This window comes from Lepus europaeus, chromosome 3 (genome assembly GCF_033115175.1).
Source record: "Lepus europaeus isolate LE1 chromosome 3, mLepTim1.pri, whole genome shotgun sequence".
Lineage (NCBI taxonomy): Eukaryota > Metazoa > Chordata > Mammalia > Lagomorpha > Leporidae > Lepus > Lepus europaeus.
Window position 1 is genome coordinate 66,434,727 of NC_084829.1, and position 22,977 is coordinate 66,457,703.

The 22,977-nt window shown below is 36.0% G+C and overlaps 1 protein-coding gene across 2 annotated transcripts in view; it reads left to right on the plus strand.

Moving 5' to 3' along the window:
• Positions 1-22,677, plus strand: part of ADGRB3 (adhesion G protein-coupled receptor B3) — an 862,679-nt gene extending 840,002 nt beyond the window's left edge. For both annotated transcript variants that reach the window (XM_062187566.1, XM_062187567.1), the window contains 3 exons: positions 4,690-4,725; positions 14,836-14,940; positions 22,122-22,677. In XM_062187566.1, coding sequence (XP_062043550.1) covers positions 4,690-4,725; positions 14,836-14,940; positions 22,122-22,310 — 330 coding nt within the window. In that variant the 3' untranslated portion in view covers positions 22,311-22,677. The remainder of the gene's footprint in view (positions 1-4,689; positions 4,726-14,835; positions 14,941-22,121) is intronic.
• The last annotated feature ends 300 nt before the right edge of the window (positions 22,678-22,977 follow it).

The following is a 22,977-nucleotide window of genomic DNA, read 5'->3' on the forward strand; positions in this document are numbered from 1 at the left end:
TGAGAAAGTGGGGACACTTAAATAGAAGGACCTAAAACTTCATAAAATATTTCAATATCATGCTGGCTTACTTTAAGTTTACATGTAGCATTTTTGCAATCATCAGCTTATCAGAAAACCTGTTATATGGCAAAATCACCTTTCCTAATTAATTTTCATTTTTAAACATATAGCCATTATTTCTAGCCACTTTCATACATTACTATAGCATTCCAGAGAGCCCAGAAGATGTAAGTCAGCCACAACTTCAACAAACTCCAGTATTTTGAAAAACATTCTGATATATTGCCTTTATATCATGAGTGGAAACAGAACAAAACTGACTAAATTGAAAACTCTATTTCTTTTCTTATACTATCATGTTCTCAATGCTCAATACTTCCTAAAAATAAGCTAGATTTTGCAATGAAAGAATCACATCTGCAGGTAGATAAGCATGCTACTATTATTTTATCATCACTCATGAGCTATCCTACATTAGAATGATATTCAACTGACTTTTTTTTATATCAGAAATTTCATATTTATTATTAGTTTTTTTTAAACTTTTATTTAATGAATATAAATTTCCAAAGTACAGCTTATGGGTTACAATGGCTTCCCCCTCCCAAAACTTCCCTCCCACCCACAACCCTCCCCTTTCCCACTCCCTCTCCCCTTCCAATCACATCATGATTCATTTTCAATTCTCTATATACAGAAGATCAGTTTAGTATATATTAGGTAATGATTTCAATAGTTTGCCCCCATATCAACACAAAGTGAAAAAAATACTGTTGGAGTACTAGTTATAGCATTAAATAAGAGTGTACAGCACATTAAAGACAGAGATCCTACATAATATTTTATTTTAAAAATTAATTAATTTTCTTTGCCATTTCCAATTTAACACCAGGTTTTTTTTTTTTTTCATTTCCAATTATCTTTATATACAGAAGATCAATTCAGTATATAATTAGTAAAGATATCAGTTTGTACCCATGCAGAAACACAAAGTGTAAAAATACTGTTTCAGTACTAGTTATAGCATCACTGCACATTAGACAACACATTAAGGACAGATCCCACATGGGATGTAAGTACACAGTGACTCCTGTTGCTGACTTAACAATTTGACACTCCTGTCCATGGCGTCAGTAATCTCCCTAGGCTCTAGTCATGTGTTGCCAGGGCTATGGAAGCCTTTAGAGTTCGCTGACTTTGATCTTATTCCGATAGGGTCATAGTCAAAGTGGAAGTTCTCTCCTCCCTTCAGAGAAAAGTACCTCCTTCTTTGATGGCCCCATTCTTTCCACTGGGATCTCACTCACAGAGATCTTTCATTTAGGTCTTCTTCTTTTATTTTTTTCTTTTCCATGGTATCTTGGCTTTCCATGCCTACAATACTCTCATGGGCTCTTCTGCCAGATCCGGATGCCTTAAGGGCTGATTCTGAGGCCAGAGTGTTGTTTAGGACGTCTGCCATTCTATGAGTCTGCTGTGTATCCCACTTCCCATGTTGGATCTTTCTCCCCCTTTTTGATTCTATCAGTTAGTATTAGCAGACACTTGTCTTGTTTGTGTGATCCCTTTGATTCTTAGACCTATCAGAGCCATCGAATGTGAACTGAAATTGATCACTTTGACTAGTGAGATGGCTTTGGTACATGCCACTTTGATGGGATTGTATTGGAATCCCCTGGCACATTTCTAACTCCATCATTTGGGGCAAGTCTGATTGTGCATGTCCCAAATTGTACATCTCCTCCCTCTCTTTTTCCACTCTTAAATTTAACAGGGATCACTTTTCAGTTAATCAACTGACTTTACTCAACATAAATTTTCTTTTTCAGAATACAACTGACATGTAAAAGTTAATCTAGTTGACTTCGTTTCATGCTTAGATAGCATCTCTGTCCCTCCGCTATCAGCCTTAGACTGCCTGAATCATCTAAATTATTCTAACTGAGTTCTACTAACTATCAGAGGCCAAATATCACATGCATCCTGGCTATAAAATTTTACCTGTCTGTCACTGAGCAGATAGTGTGAGGTAGTAGTGAAAAAAACAAACAAAAAACCCAGGGGTTCAAGTCAGAAGAGCTGAGTCTCAAGCCCACTCATTTGCTTACTTCCGAGGTAGCACTGGTGTTTGTCCTTAGTTGTCTCATCCGTGCAATGGAGATAATAAATATTTTCCTTGACCATCCCACAGGGTGGTTACTGTGTCCAAATGTGAAAGCACCTTATAAACAAAGGTTGAAATAGTTGGACAGTGTTGTGGATATTTAAATAAGATTACATGAATTTTTAGCTCCTTTGGACTCAAAAAAAAAGCATCTTATATTTTGCCTCACTCTCTGATTTCTTCACTGCTTTATTTCACATCCACTGACACACACACTCCATGCCACCTGCCACCACTCCCGTTTAGGCTCTTTTGATTAAAATCTGTTTGCTACATTTGTTCATTACTTAGTCTAATCCTTCAAGACTGCCAGTTCCACTATACCCTTATATTACAATTTAATTTTAATAAAATTAGATAGAGGGAGAGATCTGTTTGTAGGAGTACATCCATTTTCTTTTCCATATTTCACATTGATTTAGCTGACATCTGTTCTCAGACGCAAAATCTCTCTGGTGTTCTTCTAGGTTCTCATCTTTTGCTCTTGCTTCTGAAATATGTAGCCTTTGGTGACATGTACTCATCAACGTTTCCAGTTTTCAGGCAACACAGCCCTGCATTCAGAGATAAGCAGGGGAACATATGTTCATCACCACCTTTGGCAACAGAGAACCCCTCAGCACTCAGCACATGTAGCAGAAGGCCCTGTTAACTGTTGAGCTAGCTATACCTTTTTCATAAGTTTCACTCTAATTTTCAAATGCAATGTGGTGCTCATGACTAATGTTGTATAATTGCTTAAAACTAAGTGTTTTCATGCTCGGATTTTACTGTATTAAGACAGAATTTTGCTTAATGTATACTTACAAAAACGTCGTGCTGAGTCACAGTGCCCAGAAAGCAAAGGATCCAGCAGTAGAATGGAAACACTGACATTTAGTCTAGCATATTGCTGCAAAGTGTGGTGCAGTATGTCGGAGCCTGATTTTTAGACAGCACAGTTAGATAACAATAGCAGGGTGATGACTGGCTTCAGTGCCTTCCCACATACTTTGCTACTTCTGGGATGTCACCAGGGAGAAGCCAGGGTGATGTTGGAGACAAGGACAAAATGAGATCAACATGCTGAGTTTCCATTTAACAAAGCAGTCTCCTTTCTGCTCTCTTCTTGATTGCACTTGCATCTGTATTCCCAATTCTAAACAACTGCACCAAAATAAAATAATTTCAGAAGTTTTCCACCTTTTTAAAATGAAACATTTATTTTGTTATATCCTCTTTGGTCTGCAGAAATGTGCTTTGGGTAGTAAGTTACACAGTGAGGTTCTGGTTTAGTAATAACAATGGGAAGCCCAGCTACAGAGATTTGATCACAGTTTTCAATAAATTACATGTTTGCTTTCCTTCGTTGCCTAATGTTCACCAGTGACAAGATAGGACAGAATCTCTTACATCTCCTGTCTTGCATATGATTCTCTCCTCAGGTAGTGAAGTTAAGACTGCAGGTACTGTGAGGGGAGCAGGGAGAAAAGTAGAACAGAAGTTTGCCAAATGGTTTACATATTTCCCAGCTGCCTCTAAGTATTCCTTGCTTTAAATATTTATTATACTCTATGCATTTCATCACCACTTCCTCCAAAAAATATAATAAAAGGTTTTAAAATCTATAGTGGATATTTGCTTTGTTCTCTGAAAATCTGAAGGACTTTTTGCAAGTTTATCAGAATCATCCCTCTGAACCTCAGCCATTTTAAGATCCCAGTAGCTTCCTGGAGCAGATACGAAAAATGCTTTCCCCACACCAACATCATGAAAATCATGTCATCACATGAGATTGCATTAATTTCATTTTAATAATGTTTCCTGATTTTATCAAGCCTACTGCCTGATTACTTTATTTCATTAATGCATATTTATCTATAACGAGATTCGGGAATGGTTAAACAGATTCAGAGCTGTAGAGGAACACTCTGAAACATTTATATCTACATTTTTCTGGGGTATGGAATATTTGTTATTGGTTTTATTGAATTAGAGCAAATACTTCAGTTCCTAAGGGCCAGCAATTAGGAGGACTTTCCTGTCATGGAGGACTATCAGATTCCAAGAAATGTGTGCATAAAACTACAGGAACTTTGGGATTTACACAGAGGGTCCGGTGGAATTTCATAGAAATGTAATCTAGATGTTGGTAGGTGGAAGATCTTGAGGTAGTTGGGTTTTTTTCCCCATTTAATACTTAACCCTCTGTATTTCTATTTTTGCCATAGTAAAACTATTGCTTCAGGATTGAAATATTTGTGTACATTTTCATAGGAAAAACCTCTCCTTACTGAAAATTAGGATTAAGAAGTCAACTTCAGAAATATTCAGTATTATGTTATTCCGTTTAAAGGAAGCTCAAAGTTAAAATGGAATAATATGATGTAATATATTGGAATCATAAAAATGTTCATGTTTTTACTGGAAGGAAATTTGTATAATACAAAAAAGCAGGATAATTGAAAGTGTTTTTCATTTTATTTGAATGACTAAGCATAACTATTGATTTTCTCCTTCTCTCTAAAAACACTGGCTATCAGAGAAGAAAATCACGATATTCAGACCTTGACTTTGAGGTAAGCTTCTGGGAATTCTTTTATAATTTTAATTATGTGAATTAAAACTTGATATATAACTCCTTAAATATGTTACTCTGTGTAGCTTAGTGGAGGTACTACTAGTTTGATTAAATAAGCCAAACATTTTTAATTAAAATCCATACTGTATAGATAATTGTAGAAAGTGATCTAACTGCTTAAAGTGTACATTAAAATGAAATTTTCTGGAAAAGTAAGATATAAATGCTAGGAAGAACATTTATGGTGGGAATCAAAGTTGTTGTTTCCTGACTTTTACATTTAAAATATTTTTCTTCCTTTTATTCTAGTAATCACCTGGAGAGATCCTGTGAGGACATTTAGACTGATTAGCTAGGCTTTCTCTGGGACTTACTTGCTTTTTGTTCTGATTCTTGTTGTTTAGGTTCTCTGTGATACATTCAGGTTTGTGTTTCCAATAGCAAGTGTTGGTTCAATGTGCTTCTGTGTTTAGAACTGCCTTTTCACACATGTAAACAAGATAAAGATTTTCATTTTCTAATTTACATTGAATTTATATTAATGCTTGAATATTGATGCTAGAAATTGCCAAAATCATACCATTTCAGCAACTTATGCTAAGCATAAAATTAATGATGTCTCATCACCACATAAATGCATCTTTGATAATTAGATATGATTTCTAGCCTGCTGACATAATTGGATATAATACATTATAAATTACTCCAGCATATTTGTACCCTTGTGATACATACCTAGAACTTGATACGTTTAACTGATGTTTCTAAAATTACAGAAGCTTCCTGGAACGCGGGAAATCTTAATTTATTCATTTCATTGATGTAGATGAGTGTTGTCATACCACAATGTGCAGTCTGTGTGAAAAGTAGAACTTATTTTTATTTACTTCAGTGATGAGCAGTGGTCTTTCCTTGAGTGGGATTCAAAGAAAACTGTTTGTTTTTTGGTACTAGTTCAGACTACAAGAACAAAGAAATGACAAAGAATCTGACCTTAATAAATATCAAATTTTAATGCTCCTATAGAGTCTCTGTGGTAACCTGGCATAGGATGTATCTTTCACTGGATCCAACATTTTTTAGCAGAAAAATATCAAGACTATAAATTTGAATAGAAAATATTCAGAATTCTTCACCTATCTATTATTTAACATCTGTTTCAATCATGTATTTTAAGGCTTTTTCCTACCAATTGTTTAGTTTGCCTAAAATAGAAGGCCATATCATTTATATTTTTGTCCTAAAAGCAATGAGTTGTTACATTAGTACAAAGAAAAGGAGGTGTGAATTAGCCCACTAGGCATCAGTGGCAAATTATAGTAAAAACCTAGATCTAAAACTAAACCTCAGTGAAACCAACCAAAGTTATATAACCACAAGCACTCAAAAGAAATCTAATCATGCTGTGTTGTTGGAGCATTAGACAAACTGTTCTTTTTTTGTCTGTTCTCTATGGCAACTGGTAGCAGATTCCTTCAGCTGATACTTCTTCCTTATGTCCCACACATAAAACCACAGTATTAACAAAGCATTTGCTAATAATGGAAAGAAAGTACAGCAAAAGGACCTGGGCATTTTCTGTAGCCCTTTAGTTACTGTAGTTATGGTATGATTACTGTAGGTGCCAAAGTTTGAGCAGGGGAACTTTGATATATTACCTTTTCTTTATCAGAAAAAAAAATATTTATTTTTTGCTATCACTTAATGCTATTCCTCTTTGCTTCATGTGCAATCACAGGTATGTGGCAGATACCTCAGATGTTGATAAATTTCAAAATGGATAGTCTAATTATTTGCTAAAGGTGGTCCTTGAGGAAGAGTTCAGCCTTTCCCCTTTTTAGTTCAGGCTGGATGAAATTTATGGGAAGTTTGTTGACCTGACTTGTCCCCCAGCAAACTTAACCATACAGTGGCCAGTTTAAAAGCTTTACTATTGAAGGACTATCTCCTAGACTCCAGAAAGCATCTTCCCTTTTTCAGGTTTAAAGCTTAACACACTCCCCAGAGTCTGTTCATGATAATAATATTTTTTCAACTCATATATTTATGAAACACTGTGGCTAGGTAATGTTACACCTAGGGCAAATCTCCTTTAATATAGCGAATCTGCAGAACAACACTGCATTTCTTAAACAAATAGATGCATTGAGTCATAAATCATAAACATTGATTCTTGCTTTCCAGAAAGTATTCAGATAATACTGTGATGATTATTCCTATGTTCAGTCACTAAATACCTCACTGCATTTGTATTTCCAGCTCCAAGTACAGATCCTGGTACATAGTAAGCATTCAATTCATTTTTGTTGAATAAATAATAGAAAATAAAATTGTTTTTCAATGCAGTTCATTTTAACAAGAAGTCATACCTGAGTTAAGGCAGAGACTAATATAGACAGTGGACAAGTATGGAGGTGGCACTTCCAAGATAGCCACATTGTATTTCAAAGATATTCATATCAGATATAACTTGAGGAGGTACAAATAGTAGGTAAAAATTCTAAGAGGAAAAGGCATGGAAGTATGATCATGAGCAGCATGCCCAAGAAACAAGAAGCAAATCAAAGTGCACTTAAACTGGGGTCTAAGGATGAAAATAATAATAAAGAGGGTAAGTTTGGAAGTATCTCTTGCACCCCAGCAGAAGGAGTTTTTACCAAACCTGCTACTAACTATTGCTAAGGATGTCTATTGTACTTTGTTTTGCTTGTCTTTTTAGAGTGATTTACTATGAACAGGATTTTAGAAACACTAATATTCCAGTAATATGGAGGATAGATTGTAATAGGGTGAAAGAGGAAGTTGAATTATGAATACTAGTGTCTGGTCATAGAAATAATAAAGTCCTCTGCCTGGACATTGTGGAAAAATTAGCACAGAGATGCTACAGAGACAGAATCTGTAGAATTTGGTTCTTGACCATAAAGTAAAAGAGCAGAAAAGAGATGACTGCAGTTATGACCTTGGACTTCTGCTAGTACCAGTAATACAATCAGGGAAATCATGGAGACATATATTTAGGATGGGTTCCACTTTAATACTATGCAATTAAGGTGCCCAACAGGATATTGAATAATAAATGTTAGGCAGGTTGTTTAAATTGTCTTAGGTTGAAACAAAGATCAAGGACTTCCCAGAAATGCAATTAGACATGCACTGTGAAACTGTGAATAGATAATAGTCTGCATTCCTGTTAAACATCTATGGATAGAAATATTTGTACTTTCACCTTTTCTTCTAAAAGCACAGAGCTGTATCTTATCACATCTTCTGTGGCAATCATGTAGCCCCCACACAGCCACTGAATTCATCTTCTCAAACTGAGGGGATAGTGGTTGAGGGCAGATAGCAAAAAAAGACATATATAGTTATGCTCCATCTTTGTGGGGACAGGAAATTTTATTGGAAGTTTAGGGCAAACACGGTCAAGTTAAAAACATTATTTTATATTAATTTTATATCATTGCAACCAGCTAAGCTATTACATAGAGGGTAAAATTTGTGTTAGTATCAAAATCAGAAATGTCTTGTTCATCATGGGCCCTTCCTGCTGTCTCCCTGACCCCAATAGTAAGTGAAGTCTGTAGCACTTTTGGAGGAAAAGTTTGAGCAATTTGGTCACAGACTATCTCCATCTTTCCTATGTTACTAAATTTAAACTCTTGCAAAATTATGTGTTTAAAGCCAAATATACTCTTGATTGACAGCAGCAAAATAAAAAATATACACTCATTTTTTTTCAAACCCTTTGTTTAGTTTCTCTTAAACCATGGAAACATATTTATTCAAGTACAAACACACTTGAAATATAGAACCATGAAATATCAGACATCATTCACGGGGCTACAGGCACTATCTTAAGGACACAGTGTGACTATGGCTATGGAAATCTTAGAATACAGCTTTAAAAGTTAATCTTAATTCCTACAGTATGCATTTCTTCATTATTAGGAGTTCTGATGTTGGCTTAAGATAGCCCACTCTGAAAAAGTGCTCATATACAAAGCAGTGGATAATGGACAATGGCACTGTACAAAACTCTAAGATTAGAAAAAGTAATTCAGACAAATCTGACTCTAGTTCTTCTCAGTCAGTGATTTCCAGGCACTATACTCTAAAGTTTATAATTCAGAGATTCTCCAACTTTTTTTGATAGTTTCTCTCAGTTTCAAAAAGTCTATATGCAAGAATATCTCTTACTTATCTTTCCAACTTAAACCCTAACTCCATGATTCATAATTCTAATTTAAAAGTGAAAACCTCCAAACAGTTTGTAAAAGATGGTTTCTACTCCAAGACAACACTTCAATGGTACTTTTCCTGCTCTATATCTACGTCATCTTACTCATTTCATTTATTCAGTACACATTTGTTGATTGCCAGCTGAATTCCAGGCATTGTGTAAGTGTCAAAGATATGTAGATAAGTAAGTCACTACCAAAGAGATGTTCAGAGACAAGTGTGAAATCAGGCCTTAAAAACATAATTACAGTTCTATGGGAGAGTTGCAGATTGAATCAATATCTAGAGATTATGGGCTCACTACTTAAGGTATAATCCTTCTTATATTAGTTCAGTTGTATTCTGTCTGAATCAGTCATAATCAGAAACCTAAAAATATAAAAGTTGAGTGCTTTTTGAATCTTTGAGATGCATGTAAGACAGCATACAAAGAGAACTGAGTTGGGATTCAGAAGGGATTCCAGCTCTCCACTCCTGTAAGCTTGGGAGACTTTCCTTTTTAAGCTTTAGTTTCCTAATCAGTAAAGTGAAGGTAATGCCTCCTATCTCCCACAGTTATTGTGAGGATTAAGAAATATAACAATGCCTGCCATTTCCTAAGTGGCTCTTATCAGTGTAGTCCAGTGCTAAGTGCTTTTTATCCTTTTCTTTTTATCCTCAAAATAACTCTGCAAGGTAAGTCTGATTACTAAAACTGCCTCTAAAAGGAGATTGGATTTCATGTGGCAGACCACACAATTTGAAAGTGATGGAACTGGGATCTAAACATAAATTTTTCCAGATCCAAATCTCTTAGACTTGGCATCTTCCAAGTCCTTAAAGAAGCTAGGAGAGTTTCCTGGAGGGTTATGTTGTGTCCTCATTTTTTAGTCAAATATCTGAAATACTATGAATGTATTTTATAACCTATGTTTTTTTCCTCTAATATCAACAATTAAAAGGTTGCAAAGACTGCTTCTCTTAAATTACAAAAATAGAAACTTTAAGGAAATAAGCTACTCAGGAGAGAACATTTCCATGCAGCTAGGTTGGTGGTGTTCTCAGGACGAGGATTCATACACAGCTTCAAAAAAATGTGAGATATTAATCTGAGTGGAAGGAACACTAATTACAATGTGTTTATCTTTACCACAAAAGAAGCCTCTAATACTGATGGGCATTATAATAAAGGAGCCTGAATTCTGTAGATATCACCAATCAAAATACATCTATTTATTTAAGTTAAAAATCCTCATGTATTAGAATTTTACCATCATTACAAGACTAAAAAAACCGAGTTATAAACTGAGTGTTTTATTTTTTATTTGAAAGTCAGAGTTACTCAGAGAGAAGGAGAGGCAGAGAGACAGAAAAAGGTCTTCTATCCGCTGGTTCACTCCCCAGTTGGCCACAACGGCCAGAGCTGCACGGATCCTAAGCCAGGAGCCAGGAGCTTCTTCAGGTCTCCCATGTGGGTGCAGAGGCCCAAGGGCTTGGGCCATCTTCTACTGCTTTCCCAGGCCATAGCAAAGAGATGGATCGGAAGTAGAGCAGCCGGGACTCGAATGCACACCCATATGGGATGCCAGCACTGCAGGTAGCAGTTTTACCTGCTACGCCACAGCGCCGGCCCCCTAAGCTGAGTTTTTCATGTAACTCAGTTTCTTTGGAAAGCAGGGTAGATTCCACAAAAAGGAAAATGATGAACCCTAAGGTCAGTAAAGTTCCAAAATAGCCATTAAAATTGACTGATAAAATTTATAAGCATGAAAGCTTCTAATTAGGTAGCTAACATCAAAGACATAAGTACTACAAAAATACTAATACAAGTAAATAAATAAAGGAAAATGCTTAATACTTATAAAAACTAAATCACAGCTAAGTTTTTATTCCAGAATATTGCTACATTAGAAACTTTCTGATATTCTCTATGAAGCTGGTACTTCTATAAATGGAACCTTCCTTAATAATAAAGGCTGAAAGATGTTTTTGAGACTGTGAATAAGGAGGAACCAGGCATTGAAAATCAAGCTGAGCTCATGTCAAAGACATGAGCTGTTAATGGCAGCTCCAACGTGACAATTCTGCCAGAACACAAGACCATCATTGCTATGGTGATTTCTGGCTTTGCCAAGGTGGCAGTTTCAGATTGGAATGATTATCTGGCATGAAGATGTACTTGAAATTAATGTCTCTAGGTAAGAAGAGCACTATATTTCAGCATCCACAATTTTCATTTGCTTCCATATTTCACTTTATAATCCTTGAGCTTATTTGTTAAGAATAGCATTCTTGAACCTTTGTAGAACATTTTCCAATGCTTTCTGTTTTTATAAAACACTGGTAACCACCATAACTTTGTATTTTCCAAATATGCCCTAGCGTTCAAACTCAAGATAAAATGTATCCAGCTCAGAATCAGGAAATGCGTATTCAGTCAGATTATGTCTATACAACCTCAATCAGATAAAGAAACCTTCTTTTCCATGGGGCATATCTTATACTTGGTTTGCTTCTTGAACGTGTTTTTTCTGGAGGTTTTTTTTTTTTTTTTTTTTTTTTTTTTTTTTTTTTTTACAAGAAACATGTAATGACTTTGACTAACTGACAAAAGACAATTTTAGTAGAAGGATATGGACTAAGTCACCTCTTCCAGGGAACAATAAGGACCTTGATTGACATTTCCAACAATGTGGGAAGATACAGCTCCACAAAGCAAGTCTGTATTCTTGTAAGATGATGGATAAATGAAGACTTCACAGACATTATTAGATGTGTATCTCAGAACAAAGGTGCTCTACCTCTGGCACCAGCTATTCTAGAAGAGAATGAGTTTTTTATCTTTGGAGAGGAAATGTCTCGTTGAGGACAGCGCTTTCAGTCATAGGATCTTCTGGATTCTAGAAAATGGACAAGAAAGAATAAATGAAGTCTTAGGAAAAAATAATTTGAGAATTTTCAAGTTAAATATGAATATGTTGAAATTTGAGGATTGTCTCACTTGGGTTTATCTTAGCAAGTCCCCCTATCACTTACTCTCATAGCAACACCACATGTTTTCTTCATCACAGTTTCAATTTTATATTTATTTGAATTATTATGTATTAATATCTAAGTCCTCCATTTGAAATTAAGTTACAGAGGGCAGGAACTCAGTCAGATTTTGTGTATCATTGTTACTCCAGTGTTTGGCATAAGGTGATGCTCATAAATATGTATTAAATGACAGAATGAAATATCCCTAGAGAAACAGCAGCAGAGTGACATAGGACAAAGACTGCACCAAGTAAAAAAACAACTCTATATAGTAAGATTTATTACTACGAAAAACACATGATTTGTGAGTTAGAGGCTGGGCTAGTATTCTAACAACAGTAGATTTTTTTTAAAGAAAATGTTCCTTGTGGCACAGTCTTAATTCAGTTAGTGTCTTAGGGCCTGGTGTTGTGTGGAGTATTTGTTTCCCCACGTATGGAATGTACTGCATTATGTTTTCCAGCGACATGGTCCTCAAAATCCCTCTGCTGAGTTGCTTATGCAAATCTTCTCTTTCATAAATCTCCATCAGCTATCACTAGTCAAATTATGTTTGCCTGGTGTTTCTCTGCAAATCCTGCAAATCTGTTTTGTGTGCTCTCCCCAAAACTGATGGGAAGTTAATTGCTCTGTAATTGCTTGCTATGTTTCATGTCCTCATCATGAGTAATGTTGCCATGTTCTCATCCTCAACCACCTGATTCTTCAACAGCCAACTCCTCGAGATAAGAGGAGCAAAGATGGAAATCGGTTATTTCAAGACTTAAAATGGCAGAATTCCCTCACATCAAAGTTGGCTTTTAAAATCAAAGACTGGGTAAATAGTGTGTTGCCTAGATATAAATTCATTCAATATAGGAAATTAAAATTTGCATAAGAGAGAATAAGCTTATGTAATACTTCAGAATTCAATTTGCATTTTTCTTTTGCCTTTTTTTTCCTCAAGGAATGAAGTGCTCTCCAACGTCTTTTTAAAAGAAAATTATGCATTTCAGATTTTTCTCTAAAGATTTAATTCTTTTTCAAAGCAAATTCTTGTGAAAATATTTAGTAGTTGAAACAGTTAACCAAACACTCAAAGCATAAGCTTAGACATGAATATATCTATGCAAACTATGTGAGCAGTTGGTGAGTTATGAAGTATATGATTTAAATACTGTAAAATCTTGTATCTTCATACTTAATGAAGTATGAAGGCATAATTGTAGAGTATCACTGAAATATTGAATTTTAATTTTAAAAATCAAAATTTAGGAAGCCATTTTCTCCTTTAAAACAACATTTGCCAATTCAAGGGATTTATTACTTTAGCTATTCTTTGTTAGTGCTCTATTAAAGGCTCTGTAATAGACAAAGATTCAATGCATATCATTTTATACTAGGGTTGCTTTTATTTATTACTCCATTTGTTGAGTTATAATGATGTTAAGAGAAAAGACTGTAAAAGGGAAGAAGAGAATTAATATTCATGTTTGTATTTGTGATTTTAGTTTATTAATCATGTAAATTATGCTCTGAATCCTAATTGTTATGATTCATAAACAAATAAATGAAGCCTATGAGTCAGATTTTTCCTTCTGCAAAGCCCAATCATTGTTCACTTGGAAAGTGTAAGGATTTAGATCTTACACATGTTTAGACACTTTATTGTATTGAGTCAGTCTTAATGGAAAGGCCCAGAATTTTCCTCCTTTAGGATAGCCAGCAAGAATTTTAGTGTTTATAGAAATAAAACATAAAAATGTAATATTTCCCATGATGAAGATCAGGGATTCAGGTACTTGACAAGTCCAAATTTTTGAATATTTTTAAAAATATTGCAGTTTTTGTAAAATGTCTTTTAATATTTGAGTGATGAAAATCTTATGCAGAAATTATTGCTGCAGTTTTGATGCACCCATATGAAAAAAAGTTCATTTTTTAAAAGATTTTATTTATTTATTTGAAAGGCAGGGTGATACACACAGAGAAGGAAAGACAGAATCTTCATCCACTAGCTCACTCCCCAAATAGCCACAACAGCCAAAACTGATCCAGGCTGCAGTCAGGAGCCCAGCACACCATTCGGATCTCCCACTTGGGTGATGGGGCCCAAGCACTTGAGCCATCTTCTGTTGCCTTCCTAGGCCCATAAGTAGGAAGCTAGAAAGGAAGCGGAACAGCTGAGATTCAAACTGTTGAAAGTGGTACCTTAACCTGCAGAGCCATAACTCCAGCCCTGGAAAAAAACTAGTTTATGGTAATCATGTAAATAGAAAAATCTATTCATGAAGCTGGTGTTGTGGTGCACTGGGTAAGGCCACTGCTTGAGATGCCAGCATCCCATATCAGAGATGCCAGTTCCAGTCCCAACTGCCCCACTTCTGATCCAGCTCCCTGCTAATGCATAAGGGAAACAAGCAGAGGACGGTAAAATTGCCTGGGCCCCTGCCACCCATGTAGAAGACCTGGATGAAGTGCCAGGCTTCTGGCTTAGACTTGGCCCAGCCCCAGCTGTTGCAGCCATTTGGCGAGTGAACCAGCAATTAGAAGATCTCTCTCTCTCACTCTCGCTCTCTGTCTCCCTCTTCTCTCTCTCTCTCTCTCTCTCTTTGTGTGTGTGTATATGTGTGTGTCTGAACCTTTCAAATAAATAAATCTTTAAAAATGAAAAAGCATATTCTGCATGTTCAAGAAATGCAGGATCAGAGATAATGTATTTGATGCAACCCATTTGCATTTGTGGCATTTTGGGGGAACTCCTGATTCCTGCCAAACTTAATTCCCTCATTATTAAAATAAAAATATTAAATCTATTTTTAAAATACACAAATCAAATTAGGAATGAGAGCCATGCTATTCTTTTTTGCAGAAGGTCATGCATACAAGGAAGAGGCATATGGAACTGTTTCAGGAACTAAATCAGAAATTTCAAACTTTGGACAGATTTCGGGATATACCAAATACAAGCAGTATGGTGAGTATGCTTTGATTCATCAGTGTCTGGTGCCACATTAGGTGGTACATGGTACAGATATTATCCCTTCACTCCTGGAATCCTGAAAAGTCTCAGGAGCTTAAAACTACCATGAACATAAAGAAATAGTAAGTCTCAAAAAATGTACTTTGAGAACAGTATTAATAGGCAAAGTAGAGATTACAGAGTCTTTAAGGATTTTATTTACATTTCAAAGGCCCTCCATTTATAAGCTTTAATTAGAATTGGTTATATATCAAAAAATGCATTGGCTTCCATGGCCAAAAACATGAGTTAAAATTCAGTTAATTCAAATATCTAAATAGTTGGCTAATTTTAAATTTCATTTGGAAGCTTGCCATTTTAATGTCCTAAAATATAATTACTAAATATATAAAGTTGGTACCTGAAATCACTGTGGTAGGTTTTTGTCTCCAAGTGACTCGCTTACTTTGGTTATTGGTCATAACCATTCACTTCTCATTCATTCGCACCACTACAACTTTAGCATCTGACTCCATTAAATACAATAACATTGTACAGTTTCTATATGTTCAGAGCAGTCACCACTTCATAATTCTTTGTAAGAGCATTGGTAGTTGAAAGTTTAAGAACTGTCTGATCTTGAGCAGGTTACCCCACTTATGTTTCCAAACCTCAATTTCATTCTCCTAAATGGATGATGGAAAACAGTAACTAATATATGTCTCATATGATCCCCACAACACTTTCAAATGCAAGTATGGCACTTTACAGTTTGGTAAACTGAGGTAGGCTGGGACTGCCATCTGATACCTATTCTTGCTCGCTCTTTGCCTCACACTCTTTGTAGTCCTTGGGTAATTCTCCTCTTACTGATATATAGAGTTAGGTGTGTGTGTGTGTGTGTTACTCGAATGTACATATTTGATTACTTTCTAAATCTAGTGATGTTTCCATATGCTTTTTATGAGTCATATCACCAGCTTCCTGATTAGTAAGGTTAGTCTGTGAAGAGCTGAACAGCAAGAATTTACTATCCATGATTTTCTTTTATACCTCTTAGAACTGGTACAATGTTTATCATGGTAAGCTATTAGTAAATGGTTGCTATCAATTTGCATGGCTATGATAATTCAATCTGTGTTTGTTAAATGAGGGTTATAAGGAATACTGTCCACTTTAACTCTTAAGTGATCTCTTAATAGTTTATGTATATGTCAATCTATTTTCGTCCTTAAAGCAAGAGTCATGCATTATTTGTTATCACCAGCACAATGGTAGCATGTAGAAGGTACTTCATACATAATGAGTACTTATTTCTCATCTACTGCTAATATTAAGCTGTCAGTTTTTAGCTATGAGGCAAATGAGAATTACACCATTGAGATTAGCCCTAAATACATTTTGCTACTCATTTTGAAATATTGAAAGCTAACATTGAAATAAATCGAAGAAATGTCATTTGCTTGAAAAAAAAAAAGGAAAGGGTTATGTTTACAAATCTGAAAGCCTTATGCAAGAGATACAGCTGGCTGACTGCTATAATATGATTGTAATTTCCCCTTGTTGTTCAGTCTGGGTATTAAATCATTAATGGCACAAATATCTGTATCTCAGTTTCCTGACAACCAAAATAGTCCACTAATTACACCACATCCCTGCAGCAGCATGCCTTTTCTAGAAGAGATTTATAAATATTTACCATTTGGGAAGCTAGGAGTGGAGAGGATAGAGCTGTTATTGCTGCTTGAGTATTGTCCTAAATATCTGAGAACAGAAAAAAAAATGAGTTCCTTATTCAGTTTTTATCAATAATGAGTATGTGAGTGAGTTCATTATCCTTAATTTAGTCGCATAATTCATTGCAGCACATTGCTAATGAAAAATTGCATAATTGGGTAGAGAAAGATTTTTTTAAACCTCAAATAAATTGTTTTTTTTTTTTTCCTTTTTTTTTCCCATGCTGCTAACTTACACCTGCCTAGCACAGCAAATGATGGTAATTATGCAGAGTAATAGAATTTGGGGAATCAAAGGGAAACCAAAAGACCACTTAATCCATTTTCCTGCTTCCAGGCAGGAAAACATTTAAATCACACTACAAAGAAAAGGCACTGTTTAATGATATCCAGAGAAGAAACTTGTACTTTGAATATGGCTCACAAATCATTCATAGTCAAGATCTCTTTTTCCCAAGCAGTTTCTCCAAATTCTTGCTCTTTTAGAACACATTCTCTTTTCCTTTGTCCCTACCAAAAGGTAGATTGAAAGAAGGAAAGAAAGAAAGAAGGAACGGAGGGGAAAAGAAAGGGAAGGATTAAAAGAGAGAAGGATGGAAGGAGGGAAACCTGTTCCTAGCCTTGTGAACTACAGGGGCACTCAAGCAGGCATGTCACATTTTGGGAGGCTCCTAATTCTCATAATCAGCTAACATTCTAACTACCAATGCAGTTTAAGACCAAATCAGCATTGTTGGAAGCTTTGTGCATATTGGCTTATATTTAATTTGTGCATGTGCTTTAACACACATGCTTCAGTTGAACTACATGTCTTCCTTCCTCTACTTGAGCTTAAAAAAAAAAAAAAACCCAACAGCTGCATAATTGAAAATACTACACTAATCCATTTGAGAGTCTGTAGGTTTCCTTCATGTCACACCCAATCTACAGGAAATGAGTGACTTGTGGGCAGTATCCATTGACACCAGCTCTTTCCTCACTCTCTTCAGATCCTGTTCCCTCTCTGACTACTTGACACAATAGTCCTACACTTTGAACTAAAGGGGGTCCACACATTTGTGAACATTGGTGGGAGCCACAGTTCAGCTGAAAGTGCCTGGTAATGCCACAGGAGTTGGACAAGAAAGCCCACCTTATGAATTAACTTATGACTCGCTATTAGAATCCCTTGGAAATTCAACAGGTCCTGTAATGACAAATAGTACTCTTTGGAATCATATTGAGACATTCTACTAAAGCTTAAAATTGGCCATTTAAATTAGTTAATTAATTAATTAATTATTCTCATTTTATTTGACAGGCTGAGACAGAGAGACAGAGACCAAGACAGAGAGTGATCTCCTATTCATTGGTTCATTCCCCCAATGCCTAGAACAGGTGGGTCTAGGCCATGCTGAAGTTAGGAATTTAGAACTTACTCCAGGTCTCCATGTGGGCAGCAAGGACCAAACTACTTAAAGACATCACCTGCTGCCTCACAGAGTGAGCATTAACAGAAGGCTGGGGTGCGGAACAGAGCCAGAACTTAAACCCATTTGCTCCGATTTGGAACATGGACATCCCAAGCGATGTTTTAACCACCATGCCAAATATCAGCCCCCAAATTGGCTATTTTAGTTTATGTATTTCTGGTGTTTGATCTTCAGAGTATAAAAAGGAAATCACACCTGTTCCAAGGGTTTCAGAACCTTATTTTTCAAACAAATGCACTAATACTTCACATACCTTGAATCCTTTCAGAGTTGAATGAATTGGACTTTCTATAAAACTAAAGATTTTCAGAAGACTCCTTTAGACACAGCTCTTTGTTTAAGAGCTGTCCATTCTATGGACATGATTCAGCAAAATTCATATTGGTGAACCTTTTAGTTGTTGATTCATGGTTTAGGCCATTGTAGTGGCCCTAAGTTTTCAACAGTCCCCTATTGCCTACAAAATAAATTCAAAATTGAGTAGCCTGACATTCAAACCCCCTATGATTTGACTTCCAGTTCTTCTCCTGCTTGCTTTTTTTTCCCCTGCAATTCTTTCCCATGCAAAGTAAAATAAACAAGTCCCTGTTCTCACGGTTTTCTTGTTTCCATACTTTATTTTATTTCCTAATATACTTGTCCAAAACCAGACCCTCAACAACCTACATATCTTCAATGCCAGCTCATCCTGCTTTGCCAATCCTAACACTTTTTTCAGAAAGATTTATGTGCTGCTTTTTAGCCTCCGCTTAATCCTTACAGCACTTTTCCTAGACCATGTTATACATTTATCTTTTATATCTCTGTTTAACTGTAAGTACCTTCCATGGTAAATATGGTTACTATATGGAAAGCATTTGTTAAATCTTCAGGAATTATTCTGTCAATTTCTCTCTCTCTCTCTCTCTCTCTCTCTCTCTCTCTCTCTCGTAGCCTCACAAGGTAGGTGTTGATCCACAGTACAAAGTATTTTGCTGTTTTGCAGATACTCAAGTGGAGGTTCAGAGACATTAAGTAAATTGCTCAATGTTGCTTTCATATAAAATAGAGGAATGGAAATTTGGACCTGCATGTATCAGGTTTTAAATCTTAAGTTCCCTAGTGGACCATGCTGTTTTTCCATATTTTATTTATCATTTTATCCTTCCTAGTGTCTAATATGATGTGTGGCACAGAGTAGCTGATAAATAAATATTGGTTGAAGGGAGGCAAAGAGGGAAAGAGGGAAGAAAGGAAAAATGAAGGAAGGGAGAACTACAAGACTCTAATTCTCATGACTTTAGTATATTTAACAACAACATAATTAAATAATCCCCTACACATATCCAAAAAGTTAACATCTTACTATTTCTTTATGTACAGCTGTTTTTTCCTTGAGTAATACTAATTGTTGAAAATGTACAGTGTAGCCAGCGCAGTGGCTCAACAGGCTAATCCTCTGCCTTGCGGCGCCTGCACACCAGGTTCTAGTCCCAGTCGGGGCGCCAGATTCTGTCCCGGTTGCCCCTCTTCCAGGCCAGCTCTCTGCTGTGGCCAGGGAGTGCAGTGGAGGATGATCCAAGTGCTTGGGCCCTGCACCCCATGGGAGACCAGGAGAAGCACCTGATTCCTGCCTTCGGATCAGCGCAGTGCGCCGGCCACAGTGTGCCGGCTGCGGCGGCCATTGGAGGGTGAACCAATGGCAAAAGGAAGACCTTTCTCTCTCTCTCTCTCTCTCTCACTGTCCACTCTGCCTGTCAAAAAAAGAAAAAGAAAATGTATAGTGTATAGAGAATTTATAAAAATAACATCTATGTATGATTAATTTTTCTATAAATTGTTTTTCTCTCTTTTTCTCTTACCCATAGCTTGAGGTGATATTTATTACATTGAGTGGAACCCAAATAATAATTTGATCATGACTGTACATTCCATTTGTTAATATAATCATTCGAGGGCCAGATTTTGGGAGGAAGGACTCATTCAAAAACTATAGTACTCGCACTAAACACAATGTCACATAGTGAAAAGTGAAGATAAGATTCAAATATTGGGCTTCTAAAACCATTTTAATAATCTTAAAAAACAGGAATTTAGAGGTAATAGATATTTAAAGTTGTTCTTTGAAGAGGAAAACATAAATCTTGATAGACTTTGTTGGTATAAAATTGAACGTAGAAAAATTATTCAAAAAACAAAGTTAAATTATTTCTCATGAATAATGATTTAATGTCAGGAGAGTCTATATTGAGTGAAACCTGGACTTAGAATAACTGATGACTTTTACTTTTATAACTGATGGCATTTCCTTTTGTGACAATGAGTAGATTTAATTTTAATCAATATGCTATATGCTTCAGTATCCATCAGTTTATCCAGTGGCGGTTTTAGTTTGTTTTCTTTTACTTTTTTTTTAAAGATTTACTTATTTATTTGAAAGGCAAAGTTACAGAGAGGCAGAAGCAGAGAGAAAGGTCTTCTAGCCGCAGATTCACTCCCCAAATGGCCATAGCAGCCAATCTGAAGCCAAGGGCCAGGGGCTTCTTCTGGGTCTCCCACATGAGTTCAGGGGCCCAAGAAGTTGGGCCGTCTTCTCCTGCTTCCCCGAGCAAGAGCAGAGAGCTGGATTTCAAGTGGAGCAACAGGGATTCAGACCGGCACCCACATGGGATGCTGCACTGCAGATGGAGGATTAACCTGCTGCGCCACAGCAGCGGCCCCTTTTGTTTCTTTTATAAGGAACTTTCAGTTATGATTTTCTTCTTTGAAGATACTCCCCTTAATCTATCCCATTCAAATTCTCTCATTTACAGAACTCTTCAAACAACACTTAGCTAAAATATAACAAGTTGGCAACTCTGAGTGGAGTTGTACTACGTAAACTTTAATTCTGAAATAATAAGGGGAAGTGTGCTATACAACATAATAAGGAATAATGGCTTGCAGACATTTTGAAAGGCTCCCTTGGATTACAAGTTATGTTCACCACAAAACTGGTCATTGAAGGGAAGAATGACTTTTGCTAAATTAGTATGCCACTCACCCAACTATACAGAAAATAGTGGGAAATACATAGAAAAAAATAGTTCACAAAACAAGAGAATATAGCAGCATTTAAATATCCCAGGAAAGATGATTTCATCTGAAAAAAATTATTTATTTTATTTTATTTATTTGAGAAACAGAGAGATTGAAATAGAGAAAAATCTCCCATCTGCTGGTTCAGTCCCCAGAAACCTGGAGATGGTCAAATCCCATAAATAGCTAGGGGCTGACAAAGCCAAAGCCGGGAGCTGGGAACTCAATCCTTATGTTCCACAGGGGTGGTAAGTCCACAAGTAGTTAAGCCCTCACCATTGCCTCCCAGAATTCACATTAACATGAATCTAGAATCAGGAGTGGAAATAAGAATAAACCCAGGCCCTCTAACATGGGATGCATGCTTCCCAAGTGGTGTCTTAACTGTTGGACTAAACACCCATCACTAAAAAGATTTGTTTCTTGAGAAAAACTAAATAAAGATAATGATCTAATTTTTATGAAATACTGTTAGTTTGGGTAAGTCTTTTTATTATTAAATAATATACTCCATTAAATATTCTCAAATTTATTTATCCCACAAAAGATTCTGCCATAATACTAGTATTTTCGACATTGAATCTTAGCAGTGTTTCAACTTTCCTTTCTATTTGACCATGTAACCATACTGACATTTTGTAAAATGTACACCACAAAATATTATGTACTTTGCCTTTCACAGTATTATTAATATTATTCATTTCCTTTAATTCCTGAAGATTGCTGGATAACTTAGAGATGGTGTTCATCGGTTTGTTCAGTGAAAGAAAACTGAAATCAAAACTATTTCCTGCAGCTGGCCCAATTACAAATCATCTCTGAATCATATAAACTGGATTAAGGTTACAAACACGCTCTTTCGCTGGGAACATCAACAAGCAGCACCACTAATCCTCGAATACATGACTATCTTTCTTTCTCTTTTCCACAGGAAAACCCAGCACCAAACAAGAATCCATGGGAAACTTTCAAAAACCCCAGTGACTACCAACATTACACCACAATCAATGTCTTAGATACAGAGGCAAAGGATACTTTGGAACTGAGGCCGGCGGAATGGGAGAAATGTCTGAATTTGCCTCTGGATGTGCAGGAGGGTGACTTCCAAACAGAAGTTTAGCAAAGTCAAAATGGACGGAGGTGGAAACTAAACAGTTGATTGCACTGACACTAGGAGTTGGGAAGCCTGACCTTTCTATCTGAACAGTGTGACTATCCTGTGTCAGGACCTCCACGTGCCAAACGTCAGTGGTGTTTTCTTATGGTAACTTCTCACTAGTCAGGCTAGTGGAGAGACGACCAGGTGTACAGTTCTGACCATCCTGTGTTGTAAGTACCCGTGGAATGGATTTGTAAGGTAATCTTTATAGATAAACCTCAAGCAACGATTCATGTTGTAACCGCTTCATATGGTTTAGTTTTCAAAAAACTTCACCATGAAGCACAATGTATATATTTATGCAGTTTTTAAAGTTTATAACAGTCTGTTTGGCCATTACTACACTTTTTACTTTATAATATAAAAGCAAAGTTTTTGTCATTAAATGAATGTTTGTTGAGCTACATTCTTCATTGCTTTAAATGCAATAAAGTAATAATCTCACTTTTATATGAATAATATATTTCACATCTTTATTATTGCAGTTTTCTCTAGAAAGCTCTGAGTAGCTTTCTCTGCTGCAGCTGTGTAAAAAATATTTAAAATGTTGTATGGTGTAAATAAACTTTTGTCTACATACCAGTTTTTAGTGCATTTTATTTTGGATTTGTTGAATGGAAATTTGCGT